The 27437-nt window shown below is 33.3% G+C and overlaps 2 protein-coding genes across 8 annotated transcripts in view; one reads left to right on the top strand and one right to left on the bottom strand.

Moving 5' to 3' along the window:
* The window catches only part of LOC106060106 (multiple PDZ domain protein-like), a 126043-nt gene extending 110609 nt beyond the window's left edge, over positions 1–15434 (bottom strand). For 6 of the 7 annotated variants that reach the window (XM_056030816.1, XM_013217887.2, XM_056030817.1 and 3 more), the window contains exons 1-5: positions 15303–15433; positions 10604–10672; positions 10199–10338; positions 7984–8158; positions 6280–6478 (exon numbers count right to left, since the gene is read on the bottom strand). In XM_056030816.1, the coding sequence (XP_055886791.1) occupies positions 6280–6478; positions 7984–8158; positions 10199–10338; positions 10604–10619 (530 nt within the window). In that variant the 5' untranslated portion in view covers positions 10620–10672; positions 15303–15433. Of the gene's footprint in view, positions 1–6279; positions 6479–7983; positions 8159–10198; positions 10339–10603; positions 10673–15302 lie in introns of all 7 variants that reach the window. The other variant, XR_008778175.1, reaches the window with a different exon arrangement.
* Positions 15435–17520: 2086 nt separating this feature from the next.
* Positions 17521–27437, top strand: part of LOC106060109 (uncharacterized) — a 36042-nt gene continuing 26125 nt past the window's right edge. The window contains exon 1 of the mRNA XM_013217896.2: positions 17521–17763. The gene's annotated coding sequence lies outside the window, so the exon portion shown is untranslated. The remainder of the gene's footprint in view (positions 17764–27437) is intronic.

Raw genomic sequence — 27437 nt, 5'->3', positions numbered from 1 at the left:
CCATTCAACCGATATGAGCGTCTACCGTTGGGAGCCCTCAGACAGGACATGGGATGAAGAATCCAAATGTCCAGGCCTGGTTGTTGGATAAAAGCCTTACTAAGGACCAACTGGATAAAGGCGCCCCTGCAGGCGCCGAGTCCCTGCTGGACTTCATTGAAGGTGGATGGCTTTTACGGCAACTGAACCAGATTACAGCCAATCGTGATGGCCAATGGGGGGAGGGGGGGATAAATATAACTACAGCATTGGAAACACTAAACAATCATTAGAAATAGTAAAAAAGATGTACTATGCTATATTTAGTATGTTAATCTTGTTCTGATTTTGAAAAGACCAAAGGAGAAGAAAAGTTGATTCGTGAAAATATAAATTTGGTTTAGATATAACATCCTACTGCACTAACAGAAGTGTACAATAGTTCGTGGTGTTCATCTAAAAAAAACTGCTAAGATAATTCTTACAATTCCTCTCTTCAGCTGGAAAATACTTACTTGACTGAAAAAAAAAAAGAAAAACCTGGGTGATCAGGAAATGTTCCACGGAATTTGACAATTTATGTATATCTTTTGGAAAATAATTACTAGCTAATTAGCCGCATATGGAAAAGTAGGATTTGACCGTTATAATTTTTCAAAGTATAATAAAAAATCAAATTTAAATTTTGTCAGGATGTCTAATGTCTAGATAATCTATAAAAGATGTCAGCTTCTTAACGTAGATATGGTCTGTAAACGATAAAGCTTTTTTTTTAATGTTACTTGTTTCAAATCAAATCGTCGCATTGTGTCTAATCTTTTTCTATGCTGATGTGTTTTCTATTTAGAAGAGCTCTGCAAATGTTAGAGATGGCATCGACAAAAAGTTCAGAAGTTATTATAGTATATAGTATTTATAGTATAAAGTATTATAGTATCATGGTATTTATTTTTTTTTTATTATACTTTGAAAAAATCCTACTTTCCCCTTATGTGGCTAAACATAGATTAACTAAGACAAACTTAACTGTAGAGTCTCACTATATTGTATTAAACGCCACGACAAACTGCTGACTTAGGTAACCAGTGTACTGCTGACAGTTGTGAGTGGATTCATTACATATTAATGACACGCGACCTTCAATCAAACTCATTGATTTCATTTTGTGCCGGACTCAAAGCCCACCTAATGGAAACCTCGCGCCTAGTTGACTGATGTGTAGACATCACATCCTCTTCTTTGTTGCTAGAGTACTCACACATTGCCGGTACTAAAGCACTCAAGTCAACCTTGGTATTCAAGATGTCACCTCCCGCATGTAAACTTATTATATCCACCTAGAAACTTCCAATTCAACAACTAGGACAAACTATTTAAAAAGGAAAAGCCACTAATATTTTTCATACATTCTCAAGGACAATATTTCTCCCCTAAAATGATTTTCTGAGTGACAATCTATCTAAAGATCACACAGACAGATTCTTTCATTCAACACTTGAGCTCTCAGCTGTCTTTTTGATTTCCCTAGCTCATGTTACTGTCATAATAACTGTAACACAAAGCAAGAAGGAGAAAGAAAAACAAGCAGTGCAAATGTTCAAACTCATTTGCCTGTCAATGGTAAGAAATGCCTATATTTCAACGTGCTTTAAATCGATAAACTTGGATGTGTTGTAAAGTTGTGATTCCGAATAAAAAAAAAATGTAATATTTTTATTTGTATACAAACTGTTCAAATGACAGTGCGATACAGGCTCAGTACAAATGAACCGGAAGTGGGATGACATTAAATACATTTCGCAGTGTTCATAGCGTTTTCGAAACTTGAGACTGGAAAGAATCTGATAGCCTCCTCCATCTTCTCACGTACATAGAAACAGACCCAGACACCGGACGCGGCTAGTGTTAATAAACTGCTTGTTCTCCCCTCAACACTTGATCACAATACTTTGAGCCAATGAGCTGGATCAATAGCTTCCGGAGAGTTAGCCAACTTTCGCCCGTTCATAAAGTGGTCCACTGCATTTCAATGAGCTTCCGGGCCCCAAGTTAGCAGCGTCCCAAGATAGCGTGAGCACCTGTTTATCCCAGTTAAAGACTAACCTCAGTCAGGAACCAGGATAGGATTAAATAGCAGCAGACTAACGAGATTAACCGCGTGGCTCTAAGTAGGTCAGACTTGCCAGTCAGCCAGTGATCACACAGAGATAAGTAGGAGCAGGAATGTTGGAGCAGGAATGGAAGACATCCTACATGTGTGTAATGACCTACTAGATACTCTTTGTTAGTAAACAATAGCAATATGCAAGGCAAAGTGAGTGGATGAAAGAGAGCTGTACAAAACAATAACTCGGTAGGAGTGAACCGAAACAAAACCAAGGCAAAAACAAAAACATAGTTTTAAAAATGTAAACACACATACTGGCTACTGTTGATCAGCAGAACAGAGAACTTATGAGAAGTTTAAAACATGGTCAGAAGATAGATTTGAAACTGTTCAAACAGCAGAAATGAGATCTACCCAGGCATGCATGATATATATATATCTCCTCAGCACATTTTGTTCATGGAGTTCCTATTGTCGTCAAAAAGAGAATGAAATTGTGTCCATTCATTGATTTTCTAACTGCCTTCCATTGAATCCCATTAGCAAGGCTGAGAGAGGGATCAGAATGTGCAACCCATGGTCCCTTTATGAATGTGTGTGAGGACAGAGCACATAATGCACATTCATTGTCTCTGGAGACAGAAGGAGCTAAATACACTACAGATGTGTACAGTGTAATATCATTAATTCACTTCATTCATTGGTTTAGGAAAAGAAAAAATGTTCTTATGTACATTTTATAATTAGGAATAAGAAGAGTGTTTCAACTTTTGAATGTTTCTAATCGATTGTTTAATCTTTTTTTTCTGCATATAAAAGTTATGGTTTAGAGTTGTGTGTGTATGAGTACATCTTTTTACTGCTTTTGCTATTTTAGTTTCAAATCTTCTATACAAAAAGTTTAGTGATTTTACTTATTGTGTAACTTCTTACTTGCTTACATCTTACAATTACATCTTGAGTTCCTAGGTAAATGCAGACAAGTTTGATAACATTAACATATTAAATATATGTCTTTTTTTTTTTAATTTATTTTTTTAATTGTAAAATCTTCTAAAGTAATGACTTAACCTGCTAACTTTTCATTTTTTTTTTTTATGTAATGACTTCTAAAGTAATGCCTTACCCTGCTAACTTTTGATTTATGTTTTTATGTAATGACTTCTAAGGTAATGCCTCACCATGCTAACTTTTCATGTATTTTTTTATGTAATGACTTCTAAAGTAATGCCGCACCATACTTCATTTTCATTAATTACTACCTCAAAGTGTTTGTTTTGTTTATGCCACAAAAGAAAACTAATAAAACACTATCAAAACTGAGTTAACAAGTAAGATGACCTGCAGGCACTTGAAAGTAATTTTGTTTAAAAATTTACTTGATGTAACAGCAACAGGATATGCAAGTAATTCAAATTAAAAACTAAGATAACTATGGTTGTCAAATTTTTCTCAATTTTGGTAGTGATTCAGAAAAAAAGTATTTATTTATTTTATCTTAGTCATAAGAACAACGACAGAAGTAAAAACTTTATCAAAAAATAAGATGTCATTATTCAAAATATAATTGGAAAAAATGGGTCAAGAATCATTGAAGTTTCTAGAATCAATCAAACTACTTTATGCTTGTACAGTTTACATGTAGGATTTTTCAATGTAATTTAATTCATCATTGGATTTATGTTTGTTTTTTGTGATTGAATTTGAAGGCAACTTAAAATCGACATTGTTTCACTTTATTGTAATGTTAAAAGAGCCAGCACAGAAGAAAGCAGCAGCTGATAGCCTCTGAAAGAAACAGCTGGAAAGCATAACAAAGGTCGTGAGAAACAAAATTTGAGATCCAAAGAAAGGCCCTAGCCAAAGACAGGAGCAGACAATAAAAAGAAAACTTACATAGACCCCTGGCAGACATTAACAGCTGAAACAATAAATATTTGTATTTCAACTATTAAAACAACACGCAACACTTGAGATGCATTATGTCTAAATTTCATTTCCTTAACAAAAACAACAACAAATGTTTTGTGAAATAAGTATTACTTAATCATTTACATAATTACAAAGTTAAGCAAAAGAAATGCAACTTGGTAGGTAATAAATTAGCCACTACAATAGAGAGGGGAAAAAAAGACAAGAGAATGAAAATCTCAACTGATTACTTTTGCCATTATTGTCAGACACCAAATATATATATATATATATATATATATATATATATATATATATATATATATATATATATATATATATATATATATATATATATATACTAGCCGGATATAATAATAATAATAATCTTTATTATCCGTAAGGAAATTTGTCTTACAATTTTTGCATTACACCTAACAAAAAACATTATAACTATAAGAAACCAAAGTGTACATTCACACCAGACTCACTCATAATTACATGTAACAAAGTTTATACCAGATTGTTCTTATTTAATGATTTGATTGCCAGTGGAACCTGTACTACTAAGCTAGTGGACTGGATTTAAATCTATGTCAAACTTAGCTAATGTTCCTTCCAAGTTTTTCTCTTTCGCCACAAAAATAAAAGTAGTTTAGGGAAAATGGGTTTACCCTTTAAGCTGATACATTCATATCAAATATAAAATACTTTGGAAAAAGGTTTAACCAATTTATTAAAAGTTTCTTCAATAGAGATAAATTTAGCTATTAAAATGGGTTTACCAGATTTGTAAAATGAAAGTGATTATAAAATACATCAGGACATCTAAATTCACAGATATAAGAAATGAATTTATGTAAAAATGCTTTTGAAAGACAAATTTGAAGGTTAATTTTATTAAATACTGAAATCAATGGACTATATTTTGTATTTTCATGTGTCAAAGTAAAAAAACTATCTTTGCAAAGTGTAGTTCTTAAAATTAGATCTTGATCTTTTGGTCTTGTCTCATGTAAACATGGCTATAAGACCTGGATCCATGAAAAAGTCATACTTTCATAGCGTTGGGCAACTCTTTTTTTTTGAGGGTCTTAAGCTTGTTTTAGGGCTACTTGTCATATGTTACTGTTCCAGTTAGTACCCAAGGAGCATTTATGCCAAGTTTTATCAAGATTGGTGAAAGGGTTTTGATTTCTATGCGGGACATACAAAACATACATACACCATATTTTCTGCTTTATAGTATATACATATATATATATATATATGGCAAATGTTCTGATCCTGCTATGCTTCAAATAGATATATTTTATGTATGAGTATCTATTATACATTGTTTGACAAACAGTGATCTAACAATAAATTTTGTTTAAGACTAGGTTTCAATGCCCATGCATTGGCATGATTAAGGGAAACAACTGTGCAGGAAAAAGACGAGTCAGTATTGTTCAACTTATACAATTTTTATAATCAACATGAAGTGGCTGTATATCTTACCAGAAAGTAATTTTTCTATATTACAAATTTTTGTGACAATTGGATAGTGAAAAATTAATATAAGGCTATTTTACAGTTGCTATTTTATTAAGTGAACAAACTGTATTTTGTGCCATCAAGCATCTTGATATAACATTGTTTATATATATTTTAGAGAGAGTTTGGTATTAGGGGAATAGTTACAATAGTAACATTGACATTGATACATTCATGGGATTTGATCATTAGTCTCTAAAATGACTATTTCAAATGTTTCGGCTAAGAATGTTAGAAATAAACATGTCAGAAACAATTATATTTTTTAGTCTAGATAGAACAAGTTTGAGGTCTAATAATATCTTTTCTAGATCTATTCCTTATAAGAAGAGCAACTTTAAGAGCATGAAGCAGATTCATAAATGTTTCTGAAAACTGTGTCTAAAAACATTTTCTCCTAGAAAAAATACTTTTTTTTTTTTGAGAACATTTGAAAACTTGACTTGAATAAACAGCTCAAGTATCCTTTTTACTTTATCTTGATTTTAAAAGAAATTTACTTTGGATAGGAATGAAGTATTTTAAAATAATGGAATACATTTTCTAGTTTTTCCATGCGAAGTGAAGAATTGTTGGCCAGTTGTATAGGACAATGCCCTGTAGAGACAGTGTGGCCCATGTAATGATTAAAGTTTTTAATTTTTAAAAATCTGTCAAAAACACTAAAGAGCTTACCAAATCATAACTTTAACTGACAAACTTTCACGAAACAATGTAGAGTTCTATTTAATTTAAAATGAGCTTACCGAGCTGCTAAGCCATTGGGTTGAATATCTTTGACATAGATTCCAAGCTGACCATTTCTAGACTCTTCTTTAATTCCAACAACAGAGAATCCTAAAGATTGATTCTCAGGCTTGTAAAGTTGTATGACATGAATTGGCCTTCCAGCAGCTGCTGTGTGGATGCTTTGTTCTACTTCAGGACTATAGCCAATCAATTGATCTAGACACAAACAAGAAACAACTGGTCAATAAACTAAGGGACAGAACAAAAGATATATTTTTCCTGCATGAAAAATGATATGCTAAACTAGGTGCGTAAAGTTTATAAATAAAGGAAATAATTTTGAATAGCTTTTTATAAAACTTCTAAATAGAATTTTTACAAACATTTCTTATAAAAGCAATAAATGTTTGCCCCAAATATTAATCAATGAAACTTAAATGTTATAGGAACAAACTTTAAAAATTCCAACACAAATACCTTTTTTTTTTCTTTTTCAAGACTAAAAAAAAAAGTGAATTGAAAGTTCTCTGCTTTTTTAATAACCTAAAGATAGGTTAAAACAACTGATATTTTCAGAATATGAGAGTACATAATCCAAACATTATAAAAAAAACTCCAAACATCACCACATTGATTAATCCTGTACACTACAGGGATAGTTTCTTTTTTTTTTACTTTCTTCATTTATTGAACAAATAAATAGTATATAAGTGAATATTGTTATAAACCTGGTGGTGGCACAGATGGGGGTGGTGGTGTGTGTGTGTAGTCAGCCGACGCAAATCGCCCCAGGCCAGCGCTAGATGAGCGGTCAACCGTGACGAGTTTCGACGATCGGCCGAGACGAGTAGCAACATGATGGTTCGGGAAGGATCGACATCGTGAACCGAGCTCAGGAGTGTCACGAGGGATGTAGTCATCTGACTACCCAGAATGGTCGAGCGACGTTCTGTCCAGTTCTAGAAGGCCAGCAGGGACCCTATATAAAGAGCGAAGGTATCAGAGACCAGGAGTGACAACATCCCGATCTACAGTTCGTTACAACGGCTCAGTACAAGTCCGAGACGAGACAGAGAGACCAGTGCAAGAGTTGATACAGCGGAGAGATATTTGTACAGTCTTGTGTTACGTGCTGCCAATTGTACAGTATTGGCTGTTATTTATTGACATTAAACTATTACGTTATTTTCAAGCCCTGAGTTGTCAAGTTCTTACAGTTGGTGGTGTCGTTTGGTGCCATTTGCAGCGAGCCTGGATAGGGAGATTCGTAACAATATAAAATTTTCCTTTTTTTTTTTCTTATTGAGATTTTTGAAAGTACAGTTTTTCAAGTTTAAACAGCAATGAAGATGTATCATTTTAATCGTATATTAAAGTATTATATTACATATTTTAATTTTTATATGCTGATTTTTCAGGCAGGAATTGGATAGTATGGCTGCTTCTGAATCAAATTTAAAATGCTTTTGTCTTAAGCAAAATAAGTTTGAGTAAGAAATCATATAAATTATATTAGTGCTGTATAGATTTTTATATGTATATAAATATTATTTTATACCATTTTATTTATTTTACTCTTCAATCCAATTGTAATTTAATTTGAATTTTCTTAGTGCCATGAGCTAAAAAAAAATAACATGAATTCATATTTATGTTTCTACTAATTTTAACATGAAACCTGGTATTCCCACCTGGGTTAACAAGTAACATTATGGTTCTACCTGTGTTGACAGACGTCTTTCCTCGAACTTTCAATGTTCCACTATCTGCTACTGCATCTGGTGTGAATGCATCAGAAGATTCATTCATAACAAGTTCACCAGATGGCGAGAAATCAAAGACATCTTCAGTCACTGGGTATGTCTGAGATATATGTTTCAGTTCTTGGAGAGATCCCTGCAACATAAATAGTTACGAATCATTATTTCAAGTGTATTGCTAAATATATTACATGACAATGCTTTTAAAAAGTATTTAGCGAATAATTTGAAATGATTTAAAAATATAATTTAACATTTAAAAAAATACTTTTTTAATGCTATTTCTAGATTTATATTAAATTAAAAAAATAACTTTCTCCTATATTGGGAAGAAAAAAAAAAGCATTTTGAAGATTTTTTTTCTCTTTGTGTGGTTCTTAACTGTAAGAACTCACTCCTTTTTTTTTTTTTAAATACCAGTATAAATTTTTTTTCTTCAATTTAGATATAGCTTTAGTATTTTTAAAAAATTGTGACATTATATGTAAATAAATTAATAATAATTATTTTTAAAATAATAATAAAAATATAATTTATATATCATTATTAACTATATAGGCTTCAGAAAATTTAACTAAATGTTCTTATAAAACTTCCAAGCTAATGTTTTAAATTGACCACATTTTTAAAGTATACATTTCTTAGAAAAAAAAAACAACAACAACAAATAAACAGAGTTCAGTGCATAAAACTGCATAAGTCACAATTTATTATTTGGAAAAGATTTGACCAAGTTTTAAAATCTTTTGTGATAAATTTGTTATATGAATATGTTGTATTCAAGATTATTTCAATAGTAACTATTGGGATGTTTTAAGCTGTTTTCATGTTTCGGATGTTCCTTCAGAGTGGAAGATAATTTACTTCCTAGTCCAAACCTCCCACAGGACGGCAGGGGATTGGAGCGGGCAGGGTTTGAACCTGGGACCATCAATAAATCCAAATGTCAGTCCAGCGAGCAAACCGCACAACCAGGCAGCCACCCTGTACTCCAGGTAGGAGCACTGAATGTATACAATTATATAAGTCTGGTCTCATTTGTTTCAAAATTTAAAATGCTTAATCACTCACATAAGCACTTGTAAATATATTAAATATTGTAATCAACATTTATGCATCTTTTCTAAGATTGGCTAAGTTTCTGCAAGCAACATGATGTAGAAATTAATGGTCTGCATCTCTAAAATATGTCAAGGAATGATGTCTCGTTTTGAAATTGAGTTATTTCCAGTTTCAGGCCTATCTTGCATTTTAACGTTTATGCAGATGAATCTATGAAGCAACTTATTTCAATCTTCAAATAAAAAACGACAATACTTTCATTGAAACTAATGTTCCAGAGCCCCAGAATTTAAATCTTGCTTTCAGAAAAAGACATACTAATCTGCTGATCCTTACCCGCTTGTTAAATGTTACAATTTTACTTGGAAAAAAGGTTATATCAGCAAACGTCTGCAAAATGAGCTTGTCCTTTCCTTATCATTCACTATAAGCTGACAGGCTCAACTGCATTCTTCCTTTCTTGGCAGAACTGTTCAACTGCAGGCAAGCTCTATTTATCATATTTAGCATTATATTATAACATTTTTTTGTTTTTACTGCCTCAGTTTTGTTTGTCTATCCTTGGTAAATATGTTCTTCATGACAACATGTCTTTGAATTACCATAGAAATCTTCTTTGTGGTGCAACCAAAGACCTACTTGTGCATTGCTTCATTGCTATAGAAAGAAGAAGACAGCTAAAAATTCTGAAAAGGCACTGTGTGTCAATCACAAGCCTAGGAAATGGCTGGCTTAAATATTTAAAAAATTGAAACAAAAAATAGCTGCCTTAGATAATATGAAACTAATGTATGAATATTAGTATACCACAGATAGAAACTATCAAAGACCATTATGAGGGACCCTAGTGCTACTTATTTTGTTATCTTTTTTCCCTTTTTTTACATGCTGATTTATTGAACCGTGGACAGAAGTTTAGGCAGGCCGTATAGACCCACCTCCTGCTGTGGGTCCTATTTTGGGCATATCTGGTCTAGGTAAAAAAAAAAATTTAATTTGAAAATCTTTTAAGTACTGGTAGCATTAGATCTATTAAAGTCTGTAGATGATTTTGTATTCTATTAATGTACTGAAACAAAGCAAGATAACATTGTAATGTAACTTTAAAATCAACCTGTAGTGTAAGCAGGTGCTTGAACAAAGGACTTTCAAGCATCGCAATAAATGAATTTATTTCATTATCCAAAGAGTGATCCCCCTTTGTCCATAATTTCTGTTGTAAGATCTCCAGGTACTCTGTAGCAGTTTCACTTTCTAAATACAAAAATATATATATAATTAATGAAGTAACAGTTATTTAAAAAACACAACACACACAAAGCCATATTTTAAATCTTACTAGTATAGTACTAAATCTAATTCTAAAAATGTTTTTTATTCTGTAACCACAGTAAATGTGAAATTATTATATTTAGAAAAATTAAGAAAGCTACTTTGTAAGCATAGAAGTATATTAAGTATATGAAGAAAGAAAAATAATAATGAATAAATAAATAAATTGGTTGATAATTTGACACACCTGATAGAAGTGACATTTTTCTCCACTTTAAAGTCTCATCACTTGTATGCAAGTAACAGGAATCCAATACTGTCAAAAAGCAAAATAAATAATAAACATCAAATAAAATTACACAATGTTAGTTGATTCAGATACAGACATATGTGCAACATAAACATAATGACAAACTGGTGATCACATCTGGCTGAATCACACTAGTAATACAAATACTATCAAAATGACTGTTCTAGAATAGTTTCAGTCCAGTTATCTCCCCCACAAGGCTAGATAACATTTGGCATGGACACAATGCAGACAGCACTTATCTATTTGGTCCTGTAGCTTTGTTTTCATGGAACATGGCTAGAAAAATAAAGAAACCTAAAACTAATTGTGTTATTCTAGTTTCCTTCCGTATATTTATACAATGTTTTTTTAAATTAATTTATTAGAAGTTAAAAGTTAGGCAATCCATCACTGAGTACCAGCACCTATTATTTTACAAAAAAAGCACTGTATATATATATATATATATATATATACATACATATACATATACATGTTCATATATATATACACATATACATATATATATACAGCCATATATCTATATACATACATACATACATATATATATATATATTTAGAAAACAAGAAAAACTATCCAATTATAATAACAAGTATAATGATATAATTAGCTTCATCCATCTTGGTGTGTCTTAATTTCTAAAACAAAGTCTTAATTTACTGCTAGTCATATTTACACGAAAAAAGGGACATTAAAAAATAACATGTACTATTGGTAAATAATGCTGATTATAAAAATTTTTTTGCCCTAGGTCAGGGCAAAGCAGAATGAGACAACGGGTTCCCTTAGTTTAGAAAATGAAAATATCACAACCCATGGCTTGCCTTCATGAAGTGGTACCAGTGATAACAAGTCTTACAAGCCAGCATACTTTGTCAAGAGAACACCTGCCCCAAAATAGACCTATTTTTTTTAAATCTTTATGAAGAACTAAAAAATCTGGAAACCATCTGTGTGGCATAATATCTAAATCTCATATTTAGGACTGGGACATATGAACCACCAATGTTTTGGGGGTGGGAGAGCATTGTAATGAGGGTTGTTTTATTAAGGGATAAAAGATGTTCTGGGCAAAATAAACATACCAACCATGTCAACCGTACTGCAGCATGGATGTCAGCTCATATAATATATATAAAATGTTAATATGTTAGATGTGGAAGACTAGTTCATACTATCTAAAAGCTAATAAAAAGAGTACATAGTAGTAAAAAAAAAGTATTATTAAAAATGAATATTATTTGTGTTTTTTTATTAGAATTTCAAATCCAGCATCCACGTTGTTGTTTTTTAAAAGTAATTTTCACAGTAATTTTTGAATGATTCTTTTTGTAGCATTAACAAAAGTATGGTGTTCTATATCTAGTGATTGTCAGGTAATAATTAGTACCAGGTTACCGAGGCTTGCTCAGATGAATAATTTTTTAAGGAAGGATATATACCCAAAGTCATTTTGGGAATATTTTTCTAATTAAGAAAATGAACTATTGGGTAAAGACTACCAATCTGAAAAGTAGCTTCTGTGTACTGTTAATTCTAAATGTAATTGTACAAGGCGAATAAAGAGAAAGTCTCTAAGTCCCCCAACAGTTTAGAAAAACCACAGCTCACATCGTGTTGTTTTGTATTGCATCTTTAGCGTAAAACTATTAGCCCATTATTGGCTAGGAAGAAAGTCTTTGCAGTGTATGTTATTGTACTTCTCAAATGATTATGTTCATACACTTAATATTGCAATTAGTATATTCAATATAGCTTTAGTACAAAACATCAAGTGCTGCAAAATCTCTAGTTTATAGGGTACAACATGCACTTTGTAGCAAAGTAAATTGTGCATTTTTTTCCTAAGAGACTTAAAACATTGCGTTAGTATTCTAAAGTAGCGTTTCTCTATTAGGTTGATGACCTTTCAGCTAACTAAAAAAGATTTGTCTTTGGCATATGATCGTCCTCCATAAGGGAGACGTGTCCTGCCAAGAGTAACTGTCAGACTTAAAGAAGACCCTCTATACTGTCCATACAGGCATTCACAACAACATTGCTATTTATAGTGCAGTCTTGCCACCATATATTCTAGATGTGACGATTTCTGTTTATTTATTTCTTGATAATGTTTATTATATTAATTATTGATCAAACAGAATCATCACACGCAGGAGAATATATGAATAATTTGATAATACACTAAAGAAACATCTGTTTTTCTTTTAACTTCTTTAATAATCTTCTTCAAATTCCACATATAAGTGACTTCTCAATTCAACCTCTACTTCAATATCTTCATAAATTGAAATTTTCTTATACTAATTTTTACTGATATAACTTGTTATTGATAGAACTTAAGGATACAACAACTTCAATTAGTATAACTTCAACTAATGGATCCGCAAGCTTTTAAACATAAGACCGTTACTATCAAGAATCGTTACTATGCGAGGACCCCAACTTACCTCTAATTTATACTTTTCTCAACCATACTTTCCAGAATCATAGAAACTCCTTCCTTAATTATTTTATTGACTGTGACCTTCTAGAAGCTGACATATATGCTATTTTTTCCCCTTCTCCTCTTTCTCTGATTGGATGAACATAATTAACTTGTTTACTCTGGTCATCTCTGACTTGACCTCAGCTTCCAGAAACTGATCAAAATAGCTCACTGTCTCGACTCGTGAAACTTGATTTTTGTAGGTAGGCAGAGTAATTTATTTCGGCACACTCTCACTTAGAGGGGTCCAAAAGCACTACTGGTGGTGATTAATCTCCATTAAAAAGCAATGCGTTATTTGAAACAATGCTTCCCACATATGTTAAGTGGTCTTCGACGTTAAGGGGGGGAGGGGTCTCCATTAGCTGTCATTTTCATAGCTGATTAGATTTTATTGGGTGACGTCTGTCTGGAATATGACATACATTCGTATTTCTGAAGATTAATGTTAAACAAAAAAAGTGGCAGCATACGCAAAATTCTTTTACCATAGTGCTCTGTGAATGCTATAACAATGAAAGTTACACAGTAAAAAGGGTATCATTCACTTTTAAAGTATTATGATGCAATTCATAAATTTTCATCATTTTTATTTAGTACTTTAATAATGCACAGACTCTTACAAACACTTATGCAGATTGATTAATGATGTAACTGTAGAAGAAAAAATATTAATTACATTTGCCAATGTATGATTATTGTGTTTTAAGTGTTTTATAAATTGTTTACTAAACACTTGAATTGTGGAGAGCCATGTAGATGGCTTTTACTTTATTGATAAGGCTAATAGAGCCTACATTAAGACAGTGCGCAAATGTTTAATTAGGTCTACTGATTCATTAAAAGTTGTTCATGTTTGCAATGAAATGTTTTAGTATACTGCATTAAGCCAGTGAATTAAGCGATGTCAATTTTTTTTGCCTTTGAAGTCATATGGAAAATTTTCATTCATAAAACATTCTAGCAAGCGCTGTCAATTTTTTTCGCCTTTGAAGTCATATGGAAAATTTTCATTCATAAAACATTCTAGCAAGCGCTGTCAATTTTTTTCGCCTTTGAAGTCATATGGAAAATTTTCATTCATAAAACATTCTAGCAAGAATTAAATTTTCGGTAATGAAGCATTTTCTAACCAATATAATGGTTGACTTCAAGTTTTCCCCATGGGGCCAAAGAGTCAAGAATTTTTTCTCATTTATATAGGTAGGCCTTGAAATTTTAAAGAAAATCGTTAGAATAGTATTCCAAATAAAATTTATAAATAAATTTAAATATATACATACAAGAAATGAGTATAGGATAAGCAAGTAACAGGGTTTAAGGCATCTCTAAATCAACTAAATGTAGATCAGATCACAGAATAATGAGATATAGATCTAGAATTAAGAATTCTATACAATATATAAGCTCTAGAATTCTAGATCTATGGAATAAATTGTACAGTAAAAGGGAGAATGTATATTGACCATATTGATATATTAAATATATATATTTTATATACAAAAATATTATTATTGAGATTTCTTTTTTAATTAATGATACTCATATCAGACTGAATACTGTAGAATATTATAATGATTATAAAATAGATATCTATATTATTATTAGATAAATTTATATATAGATCTAGAATTTAGAAGTTTTAGTCAATTTTAGTGTAACTGTAAGACTGAGACTGAGGGCGCCAAGTGTATGTAGACTTGTAGTACTAGTAAGGTCAAACTGAAAGTATACTGTAGAGTGCAAGTAAGTAACAAAATAATATTTTAATATCTAAGACTAAGATTAGATTTTTAGATAATGAATATTATTATTTTTAAAAATATAAAGATTTATATGTAGGCCTAGGTGGTCTTGATCTATATATTTCAGTATTTGTTTTCTTACATTTGTTGATTTGTTGACAAGGCGGAAGCGTAGTTTACTAGTTAGTAAAACAAACAAATCATTTAAATTTACTCAAGTGACGAAGTAACTCAACTGCACTGCTACTGACTCGTTTAGTCGTTACCTACTGGCTTTTACTCAGCGATATGATTCAAGCACTTTAAACAACCTTTAGATCTATGTTTTACTTAAAGCACAAGTGGCTGTAATATTGTTTCTTAGTTGTATATTTAACATAAGATTCTAATGATACTTACTATCGTGAAAGTAAAGGTTTAATAGAAATATGTTTACGGAAGTAGATCTAGTTATTCACTTTTGCTAAACTCCCATTTCACTTCCTTATTGGAAGCCTCATTAGCTCATATCGTCTTTTAACTTTGATAGATAGTACTATTAAACTAATGATAATAAAATAGAAAGATTTCTTTGTTAATAAAAGAAAATTATGCTAAGCTTAACATCCTGCAGGATGAAATCGGTTAAGGGCGGGCAGAGGAAGTCTTTGTTTTTTAGAGACTATCATGTTTATTTATTTTACAAACTAAATCAGCGGTAATAAGTCTGATTACTTAAGATAGTAAAGTGCAGATAGATGCCATTTTATTTATGTTTAAAGTTCACCGCTAAAAAGAATTAGTTTCAAATATTTTAATATTAGTGTCTGTCAGTATGTTAAAAAGTTTGTACGCGTTATTTCTCCCACACCCAATCTCGGATTCAGCTGACATTTTGCACAATTATTTCTTTTAATTATTATTAAATTATTTCTTTCTTTAGTTAGGCCTAAGGCCAACCAAACACTTCTACTCTATAACCCATCTGCCGCTGTTTGGGAATCGGGTCATGTCCCAAATGACATTCGTGACTCAAATATTGTCACAATATATAAGAACAAAGAAGATCGGAGTGATTGCAACAATTCTAGGGGTATCTCTCTCCTCAGCATAGTATATAGAGTGGCACTATCCAAGCTGCACATGATAGCTTCTAGAGTCTCAATGTAGTCTCATAGTCTCAATGTGGATTCAGGAGAGGTAGATCCCTCTCTAAGACTTCTGCAGGAGAATTTCAATGTATCCAGATTAGGGGCAAATATCAATGTTAGGAAGGTACTAATCAGGGAACTTATTTATGCAGATGATGCAGCGATTATTGCACATCTCTAACGATGTGCTTCTGGATAAAGAAATCAATAACAGGATAGCAATAGGCCCCATGTCACAGCTATAGAAAAGAGTGGGGGACAATACCTTGCTGACTACCTATACCAAAGCCCTAATCTACCGGACCCATGAATGAGCACTCTGCTATACGTTATCAACCCACTCTTGGCAGGGGAAAAAAGCTGAATATTTTCCACCTTCGATGCTTAAGGCGGATTTTTAAAATAAAGTGGCAAGATAAAATAACTAATGAGGAAGTGCTGCGAATAGAAGGGTGCCAGGACATCCGCGCTGTTATCAGCTGTTGACGCCTTGGCTGGCTCGGTCATGTTCTCACCTTGTGGTCGACTCCTCAAAACATTCTGTATGGTGATCTAACAGAAAGCAGGATAGCCACTGGTCGCCCACCTTTAAGATATAGAGATGCATGCAAGCTCTTCAAAATCGACACTAACAGTTGGGAAAAAGAGTCACTGGATAGATCCACATGAAGAGCTAGCATAAGGGAGAAGGGCCCTGGATTACAGATGGCATACACACCAGAATTAGAAAGCTGTTGAAAGTGCAACAGTGCCTGGTGATTACAGATAGCCAACCCGTGACCGCAGCTGTGTATAAAGGATTGGCCTCTTTAGTTTCATCAGACGTAAAGTGCTACAGAAAAAAATAAATAAAAGATTTTTGTATTTGTCACTTTTATCTCCTATTTGTTTCAGTACTGTACCAAAATAATTTAAGTAATTCCCACTGAAGGTGCTACCTGTTATCTCTTACTTCAGAATGTATTTCAACTTAGGCTACATTACATTAATAGTGTTGGCTGGTAGCCTTTGTATGTGCACTATATTCTGTAATGGAATAATTTCTATGTACCTAGTCACTCGCAAGTAAATTTTAAAAGAATTATTGGGCGACATGAAGAACATTAAAAATGTTATTTCATAAGCTTATAATGTATGCAGAACAAGGAAGGCTATGCGGGGGATACAATTGTTCGCTTGTTAAATCAACCAAGTTCTTGCCTTCTTTCCACCACTATTGACAGTGGCCATTTTAATTGCACTGAACTATGCTGGGCAGAACATCATAACATTATATAATACAACGGTTTCAAGAAGATCACAAACAGACTGAAGGGTGGCGGGGTGGTTTGTTTTGGTGATTGCGGGTAGAGAGAGGGTAAACTACAAGGGAGTTAAATGCGGGGTGGGGGGGTATACTCCGGCCTGTTATCTAGTAGCAGTGGAAAGGTTTTATAAAAAAAATGTGGCTTGTGAAGATTCACCACCCTCTAGGCTACAAACACACACCCAACTGGTCGTCAAAAGATTTCTATACAACTGTCAATGTATTCATGTATTCAGTTTGACCTGAGCCGTGAGAAACGTTTTCTCTGTAGGTAGACCTTGGGAACTAGATAGGCCTACGAATCAAACCAACTGATTGCAAATATTTCTTACTTTGAATGTTGTTCTTAGTTTTTAATGTTTCAAATAGGACTCTAATTGGTTGATATTATCCACAGCTCTAGAAAAAAAAAAACATCAACCAAGTAAGACACATTCATTTATTTTATTTCAGTATTACCCTCCAATCAATATTAACCTAAATGTAACATTGTGTTTATCACTAACTTTAAAATATTTTCACTGTGATATAGCTACTTCTCTTTTTCTGATCAGTTTCTGTGTTTAAGTTTTCTATTTACGACCAATTAATAGTTGACGGAATACGTTTATTTATTGTTTAAAGAAGGGATGAATTCTATTTACACATAAATGCACGCGTTTTTAAAACAAGATTTAATAAGCTTGTGCTTAGTGTAATGTAGTTTTTACATGAACACTTTAGACATTGGACCAAAGAGGAGCACTTCTTCCAGAGAGCATGAATGTCCATCTCTTTGTCTGAACGCCGGCCATTAATAAGAGGATTATTCAGAGACAAACACTGAAGCCCATCTTCGTATCATTTAGTGCAGTAAAGATTTATTGACAATGTAATGTCACTAATAACGACGTCTACAACTCTACAACTTCCTTGTCAACACATGTCTGCTTGTATGGACGGAGGGAGCTTGGTTGTTTTTGGTAGTTTGGTTAATCAATAGTCGTGCTGAAAATATTAAAACCTGTCTCTTTACCTGAATTGCTTACATACGTAGCATATTATCTCTGTCAATTTGTTTTTGACTGACTAACTTTTATCTTACAATCATTATTTTTCTTTTTCAGATTTTCTTTCTTTCTTCTGCCCTAGAGATAAATAAACATGAAATTTAACTTATAACTTATAATAAATCATTAGTTTGTTATGTCCTAATGATAGCACCGAAGAATTTCAAAACAAATGAAACGAATCAAAGAAGAAATTAAGAGTTTAAAAATCAGTTCACAAAGGCAGCACTCCAGTGCAATGACAATTTGGAAAATGAGGTCACCAGTAAAAATATAAACAGTGCAAACAATGGTTACGTTACTAAAACAAGATTTTCTTATCTTTAATAATAATAGTAATACAAGACTGATACTGATTCCCCTCCTTTGAGTATAACTACCCAAAAACTTATCAGTAGCTAATTTATAGAGGACTCTTTCGTTCTAGCTAGGTGGGACATATTGAAGATATGTTTGAATTATGATTTGGCGAATTCTTCCAGGCACGTCACTATCTCTCCGCATCATGGAATCTAAACCGTTTTCTAGAAGTGCTTTTTTTTTTTTTGTTCTCTTATGTGTCATTGTCTTCATGAAGTTTCTCTTACAATCTACAGATTTTCTTTGACAGAGATTATCACAGATACACACTTACACATCCAATTTCCTTTAATAAACACTAGCCCTTTGTTTGATCTTGTACAAATTCATGAACATGAGATTTGGAAACTTGCCAACTGAAAGCTTCTACGACCTCCTTATTTTTACTTGTGTACAATGTAAGCTATTATAACAATAAACTTGTAAAATGTTTTTAATCTGAGGCGCAAGTTTAATATGAATTAAATAATTTTACAATTTGTTTTAAATATTTTTTCCCATTGTACTTGGTAAGCTAGCTTGTAGAATTGGATATGTAGGCTTGCTTCAATTACGTTACCTTTACTGTACCCTATCGAATTCTTGTTGTAATATTCACTACTGCTTATTCACTGCTTAGGCCTACTTAACTTAATCCTTTTGACTCCGAGTGAAGCTTAGAGCAGCAACAGTTCTTCGCCATCAGAGTTTCCTCTGAAATCCCCCAAATCTGTTCAGTTTGGTCAATCCCGCCATCTTTGTTTCTTGCTCAACACTTTTTCCTCCATGTTTGCATTGGCCTTCCAGCGTTTCTCTTCCCCCGTGGGTTCCAGTTTGGAACTTGTTTTGTTTTCTAATGCTCTTCGCATTGTATGTAGCCACATCTGCGTCGTTTGATTTCTGGCTCTATTTGGTGTTTGATGAGTTGTTTCACACTGGCTGTAGTTTGAGATTTTGTTTGGCCCTCTGATACTATTTATATGTCGCAATCATTATCTGGTGAATGCCTGTAGCCTGTCGGTATTGTTCGTTTGTACCTCTTAAGTCTGCGCTATATACAAGAACTACGTTCACATTTTGGTTGAAGATACGGATTTTATTGCATAGGGATATATCAAATCTAAATCTTCCAACTGTCTTGTCAGAGTCTATTGAATGCCTCGTCAAAGTGTCCATTAAGGGATTAATCTGTTTTATGACCCTCTAACGGGAAGGCTTTTACCAGTGGCCAGAAATTAAAGATTGGCTCTTCACCGACCCCTTTGTCCGTAGGTCCGCCCATCAACAAAATGATCATGTTTTCATGGGACACGACTACTTGAGCCAATGTTATCAGTTCCTTCTCTCATGCAAAGCCCGCAGAGTCCACGAGGGGTTAACCGTAGGAGGGTCATCACCACGCGTATGACCCCCCGCTGGGGAACGTATGGGGCTTGGTTAGCGAGCCTTTCTTACCTACACACCACGTGCAATGTTTTTTCGATAGTAAGTACTTTGGTAGCTCACTGGAGGCAGTGTTCGCTACCTGTTAATAGCCGCTTCCCTCAACGGACGTTTCCACGGGAGCTGGAATCCTCCGACATTGAATGCCTGCACATGTCTTGTCAACTACTGACCTTCTTATTAGCCAGTCTATTACCAATAGTAAGATTGTTGGGGAAGACTTACAGCCTTGTTTCCCGTCTTCAGTTCATAAGAGTTCGTTAGCTTTCCGTTTTGGATTAATTGGCAATTTTAGTCATCAGATAGATATTTAAAATAATTTTGATGAATTTATCTTGATTATACCATAATGTGTCATCAATTTCATTTTGACTACATTCTGAATATACTTATGAATGTCAAAAAAACAAACAAGGTTACAAAAACAGTTTGTGTGGAAACACAAACTCAAAATTGGCCCCCGAATTGTTTCATCCTGGCAGGTAAAAAGGCAGATATCAATATTTTCAGAAAGAACATCAGAGTGAAATTCTATCAAAAAAGGTTGACAGATCTTGTGTGGCGCCCCAGCAGACCAAGGGATAGGTGAAAATGAATGTGAAGTTAGTTGTGAACCTGGCCTATCTGATGTCTTATAATGAATATCTCATTGATATGATTGTTTTGTACATCTTTCTCTTATTTAAATTATAAAAAAAAAACAACCGTTCTTTGTGTGTAGATGTAGTAGGCTAGTTAGTATGGCAGAACTTACATAACTTAGCAATACAAACGTAATAAAAAAAAATTTTTTTCAAAATCTAAAACCATTTGCATAAATATTGTAATAACTTATAGGAGGCAACTCAACGAAACATTGACGTTTATTTACATAGAGACATGACAAACACAAAGGGCATCTGCCTTGAGTACAGCATCTCCATATTGGCTCTCTACTTGGGCGGAAATCGTTAGTCCCTAATGTCAACATCCGACTTGTTTGGTCACAGATAGTGCGCACCTTCTTTCTGCACTATCTTGGATGGCGGTGCGCATGGCAAAGTCATAACAATATGTTAAAATAATGTATGTCAATTTCCCTTTCAAAAGAGCATCCCGTATTTGTAACTATTAATAGTGAATAGTTGTAAAAGTGGTGTATTTTTATGAAAAACATCAACTGCTTGCATTAGTGATTTAAAAAATTAGATTTTTCTCTTTTAGAAAAGAAAAAAAGTAGCCGTTGCATCAGAACTTTGAATGGTCTAAAATATTATGGTGTCATATTTTCACTATCTTTTCTAGTTTACGAGATCTAAACAGGACGGACGGATAGACATTCCACACAAAACTAATAGCTTCTTTTCCACTTTCAGGGGCCGCTAAAAAGTCTAAATACAAAGAGGATTGGTATTCTATGGATTGCTTTGTTATAATGCGGAGTGGGGCTATGTTAGCTCCCTTCTATCCTGGACTCCGTAGATGTAGTGAAACAGTGGATAGAGCTATTTTATATATTTCTTAGAGTGTACATTAGCCAATGAAGCTGCCTTGTAATTTCTCTCTCGCTCTCTTTCTCTCTCTCTCTCTTTATATATATATATAGTATATATTACACACGTTTGTTACATAAACTCTTTATTGTGTGTGATCTCTTCTGATTCAGTGAGATAAAAATAGAGTTAATATATGTTGATAATAATCTTTAAATTCTTTGATGAATCAATTCAGGATCTAAAGTAATCAACGGAACTTAGTCCGAATGCAGTACTTTTTGTCTTTAAACCTATTCAGTCCGAATGTAGTACTTTCTTTCCTGAAACCTATTCAGTCCGAATGTAGTACTTTTTTTTCTTAAACCTATTCAGTCCGAATGCAGTAGCCTACTTTCTGTCATTGAAGGTATTCAGTCCGAATACAGTACATTCTGTCATTGAAGGTATTCAGTCCGAATGCAGTACATTCTGTCATTGAAGGTATTCAGTCCGAATGCAGTACATTCTGTCATTGAAGGTATTCAGTCCGAATGCAGTACATTCTGTCATTGAAGGTATTCAGTCCGAATGCAGTACATTCTGTCATTGAAGGTATTCAGTCCGAATGCAGTACATTCTGTCATTGAAGGTATTCAGTCCGAATGCAGTACTTTCTGTCATTGAAGGTATTCAGTCCGAATGTAGTACTTTCTGTCCTTAAACCTATTCAGTCCGAATGTAGTACTAAGTACTTTCTTTCCTTAAACCTATTCAGGCCGAAGCTGGCTCCTTAATGTTACTGTCTTCAGATACTTTTTGTTCCCTCTTTCTGGTTTAGTCGGAGAGCAAGGACTAACGCCCAAAGCTCCTTCATATTGGAGCCCCGAATTGATTTAAACTATGCATGGGTACGGACTTGTGTTTGCTTCTAATGTACTAACGATTTTTACCCAATTCTCTAACACTTCATTTAAATCGAGTGAAATTTAGATGAAACTTTTCTGTTTGTGAAGTTTCATTCATAAAGTCTCCGAGAAAACAGATTTAGATACATTTTTAGAGACACTTAAGAGATAGAAAACAAAGGTCGTTAACCCTTTTATTAAACACAGATTACAAATTTTGATACAATTTTAGACAATGCAAAATACATGTTTATACAAAATACTTACAACTGGTAGTCTTAGATCGATCTAATCAGTTTTGAGTTCTAGTCATATTTAGGGAATATTTCTACAAAGCGTCGAACCTTTGCTAGGGGCAATGTTGTGGGATAATAGCACTGAAAATATTTGAGAAGACTTCTATATAGAATCATACATCCATTAGTTTGAAGATTATATAAAAGATAAAAAAATCTACGACTAATCATTTAAGTTCTAGAGAAGCCTATTGACTAATCTCATAGGTTCTAGAGTAGCCTATTGAGTCTTGACTAATCTCATAGGTTCTAGAGTATCCTATCGAGTCTTGACTAATCTCATAGGTTCTAGAGTAGCCTATCGAGTCTTGACTAATCTCATATGTTCTAGAGTATCCTATCGAGTCTTGACTAATCTCATAGGTTCTAGAGTAGCCTATCGAGTCTTGACTAATCTCATAGGTTCTAGAGTATCCTATCGAGTCTTGACTAATCTCATAGGTTCTAGAGTAGCCTATCGAGTCTTGACTAATCTCATAGGTTCTAGAGTAGCCTATCGAGTCTTGGCTAATCTCATAGGTTCTTTAACAACCTATTGACTAATCTCATAGGTTCTTTAACAACCTATTGACTAATCTCATAGGTTCTTTAATAACCTATTGACTAATAGGTTAGGGAGTAGCCTATTGCAGAATACTTCTACGTCAGTCGTTCATCTCCTATCATTGTGTCACGCGAATGTTAAACATGCTGGTTTATTGGAGTATGGCAAGTTGTAGGCACGCCCTTAGTTGGCGACTTACACTAGTACAACATCACGAACACAAAACGTTGAAACGAACAGGGCACATTAATAAATATATACATTAATACAGTGAAATTTAAGAGCTTTTTAAAAATGGGTTTAACGTTAAGACTGAGCGAACATGTGATGACAAACTTCACAGTTACATTACTATAAGTACGTTTTTTAAATAAATCAAAAAGTTGAATAAGGTGTAGTGTAGATCAATATCCCATATATGCGCCTTAAAATGTGTTTCTGTCTTTAACATATAACACTTGTTCACTAATATGAGAAAAATGTAAATACATTAAACTTAAGATCTATACCCTTTGAGTAAACCGAGAAAAGTCTGATTTTGACAAACACAGGGCCGGATTTAAGTATGTGGAGACCCCGTGGCACAGCTTTTGTGAAGAACCTAACACTTTTCGAAAGCTTTTATAAAAACGAAATCCACTTATTAATAAAAATACTAATATCCAAAAGCTTGTCATATTGTAAAAGAAAGAGAGATATTGTAAACTGAATCGAATTTACCTTCGTTTAAAAAGCTAATTTTACTAACAAATCATACTTGTAGGCCTTCTGTTTGACCTTTGTTGTTGTTTTTCAAAATATTACAATAATGCAGTTCAATCATTGGTTATTAATGTATGTATTATAGAGTTACAATGGTGCATACATAAAAATTGCATTAGCGATGCTAAAGAACTGAATTGAAACTGTAGTCTCTGACGAACAATAGGAATACAATACCCTGATTTCTATTGCTTCTCTGCTGGTTAGCTCTTGTTGTGATTAAAGTAGCGATGTACCTTACCCCATACACATCTCTTTCTGGGAAAGTAATAAACCTCTGTTTAGCCACTAGCCTATGAACAATTAAAGACAGAGTTTGAGTCTTTCTATTCAGACTTTCTGTTGGAGTCATTTTATTCAGACTTTCTGTTGAAGTCATTTTATTTAGACTTTCTGTTGGAGTCATTTTATTTAGACTTTCTGTTGGAGTCATTTTATTCAGACTTTCTGTTGGAGTCATTTTATTCAGACTTTCATTCAGTTGGAGTCATTCTATTTAGACTTTCTGTTGGAGTCATTTTATTTAGACTTTCAGTTGGAGTCATTTTATTTAGACTTTCTGTTGGAGTCATTTTATTTAGTCTTTCTGTTGGAGTCATTCTATTATGACTTTCTGTTGGAGTCATTTTATTTAGACTTCATTCAGTTGTGGAGTCATTCTATTCAGACTTTCTGTTAAGTTGAATGTCATTATGTCCTGTTTATATTTCTTTACAACGAAAGTTAAAATTAGCTGGTGAGTTCTGACATGGTATTGTACATGTCCTAAGCAATTTGAATCTAATTTTATGTTATTAGTTGAAATTAAGTAAAGAAACAAAAGTACCAGTTTAGTTTCAGTTGATCTGTTAGAAAACAAACAAATAGAAAAAACTTGAAAGACGTTTTTGAAATGAACATTCGAAACATAAATACCGCCCTCATGTGATGCTATCTCGCTGTAGCTTGACTTCTTGAAGAGTAAACTGTAAGTGAGCATAGTGTTGCAGGCCTGACAACTTCTGATAAGCTATGAGAAATCTTTTGACCACAATGGTTTTGTCTAGGTTTGATGTAGCAAAATATGTAGGACAAAGCAGGATCTGCTCAACCACTTGACATACTGCACTCTTCCTTTAGTTATAGATCTATAACAAGCCATGTTATTATGTTTATTCTATTATTATTAATGTTTTTGATCACCCAGCCAGTATAATGTTACCCAGACTTTCACAAGAGCTTCCATAGAAAAATCATAATCGTTTATGCTCAAAAGATCTGCCATAGAAAAGTCCTACAGTGACCTTGAACTAGGTTTATAAACGAGAACAGGATGCGCTTTTGTCTCGGAAAGATTTTAAAATCAAAGTAAAAGTAAAGATGCATTTGGAAAAAAAAATATCAGACACAAGAAAAAACTTTTTTTTAGATTTCAATAGCTTTTATTTCAAATAAAACATTTCTTGGAATATTTTTATTTGCTTACCTTCACTAAACCTTCATTAAATTTCACCTCGAACCATAACCACTTTTACAATCTTCACCTTACAACCTTTTTTTTTTGTTATAACCAATTAAGAAACATGTAGTCTAATTAGTATACAAAGCTTAGATCAACTCAAAACAAGAATCGTTAAAAAAAATTAAGTACTTCTTTAACTTTTGGTAATTAATTATTTTGTTTGGTATCTAACAAAGGAAAGAAATTGTACTTGATCGATGTGGTGATATAAGTTGAAATAGTCCCTTTCAGGAAGCTTGAGACTTAAAATCCAAATTAAAGTGGTACAACCTTTTTTATGCATTTAAAAAGTGATTCCGGTAACCTTCACAAGATACCCATTTCTTTCTACTCCCCCTTTCCCCAATGGTCTGGGCAAGTGAAAGGATCATAGCGAATTCATAGAGATCATAGAGAAAGCTAGTAGCATGAAACTGCGGTAAACAAAAACAATTGGTAAAAATATTATTAACCGCACAGATTTATTATTGTTGGTCTAGATCTATTGCAAGTTTAATTGAATGAATGATTCAAACTAATTGATACAATTACTCTTCATATAAGCTTTGTTTTTTTTAAAGTATTTTTTTGTTGTTTTTTCTTGTTACCAATTGTTTTTGTTTAGCTATTAGCTTTCTCAATGTTCCATGAGGGGAGGGAAGAAGGGGTATGTTTACATGAACCTTTTTTTTAATGCATAAAAACAATGTTCATTCAATGCTCAAGAGTCCTCAGGGGTGCCAATTCAGCTTATACCAACACTTCAGTCAACTACGATTTCTTTACCTTGTTCAAGATTTAAACAAATTAATTAATTATCAATAGTTAATCATCTAATTGTTTATTTTTTTTTTATTGATTCTTGTGTTTTTAGATAAAAGAAATAATTATGCAAAATTTCAGCTTAATCCTAGATTGGGTATATAAGCCTATATACAACGTAATGTGTACAAACGTTTTACCACACTGACACACAGAGTGAGTTGTACAAATATTTATAAAGACAAAACTAAAAAAATTTCTGACCGGTCGAAATTGGTATATAATTTAAAAATCTCCTTTGTGGTGGCCCTCTTTTGTGGATGCCCATGGACAGTAAACCCGCCTGCCCTGCCTTAAATCCGGCCCTGATTAGACCTGCTCTCTTTCATCAAAATGAACACGCCAAGAGAATGCATTTAACAACTCAACATGACTAAATAGGGAAAAAAAAGTACCGCTTTCAGACCTTACGAACTATACGTCACATGATGTAAAAGTCATGTTTCTAGGACCGACGGTTAACAAAGGTGACCATTAAACAACCAACCGACTTTTCTTTCCCCAAATAATGTCAGGTACCTAATAGAGTGGGGTGGACTCAGGGGCGTCCTAAAAATCCCGAAATTCAAAATCTCAGTTTTTTACCGAGCTTCGAACCCAATAAATCTCGGTTCGTAAGCCAACCACTTAACCACTCGGCCAACACACCCCATCTCGGATGGCTAAGGGTCTTTTTTTACGGGTAGGGAAGGTGTCAATTATAAAGGATTGAGAAACACTGAATCAATCAATTCTACCATGTGTATTCTACTGTCTACATATAGATATTCTAAAGGTTAATTCGCCTTCAATTATTTTCGTGCATTGCTTGACGACATCCAGTCTATAGGCTATACTTCTTATGACTCATAACATAGGTGGAGGTACTGAACTATATACACACTATTCCTCTACTATAGGAACTATTCTGTTCACACGTCAGACAAGCTATGAAAACAAAATGGCGGATATAAAATTACTATTCTTCGAGGAAGTCGTTTGCTCAGACTGCTCACTTCCTGTAG

Source organism: Biomphalaria glabrata, chromosome 5 (assembly GCF_947242115.1).
Source record: "Biomphalaria glabrata chromosome 5, xgBioGlab47.1, whole genome shotgun sequence".
Lineage (NCBI taxonomy): Eukaryota > Metazoa > Mollusca > Gastropoda > Planorbidae > Biomphalaria > Biomphalaria glabrata.
This window is presented reverse-complemented; position numbering and strand designations above follow the sequence as displayed.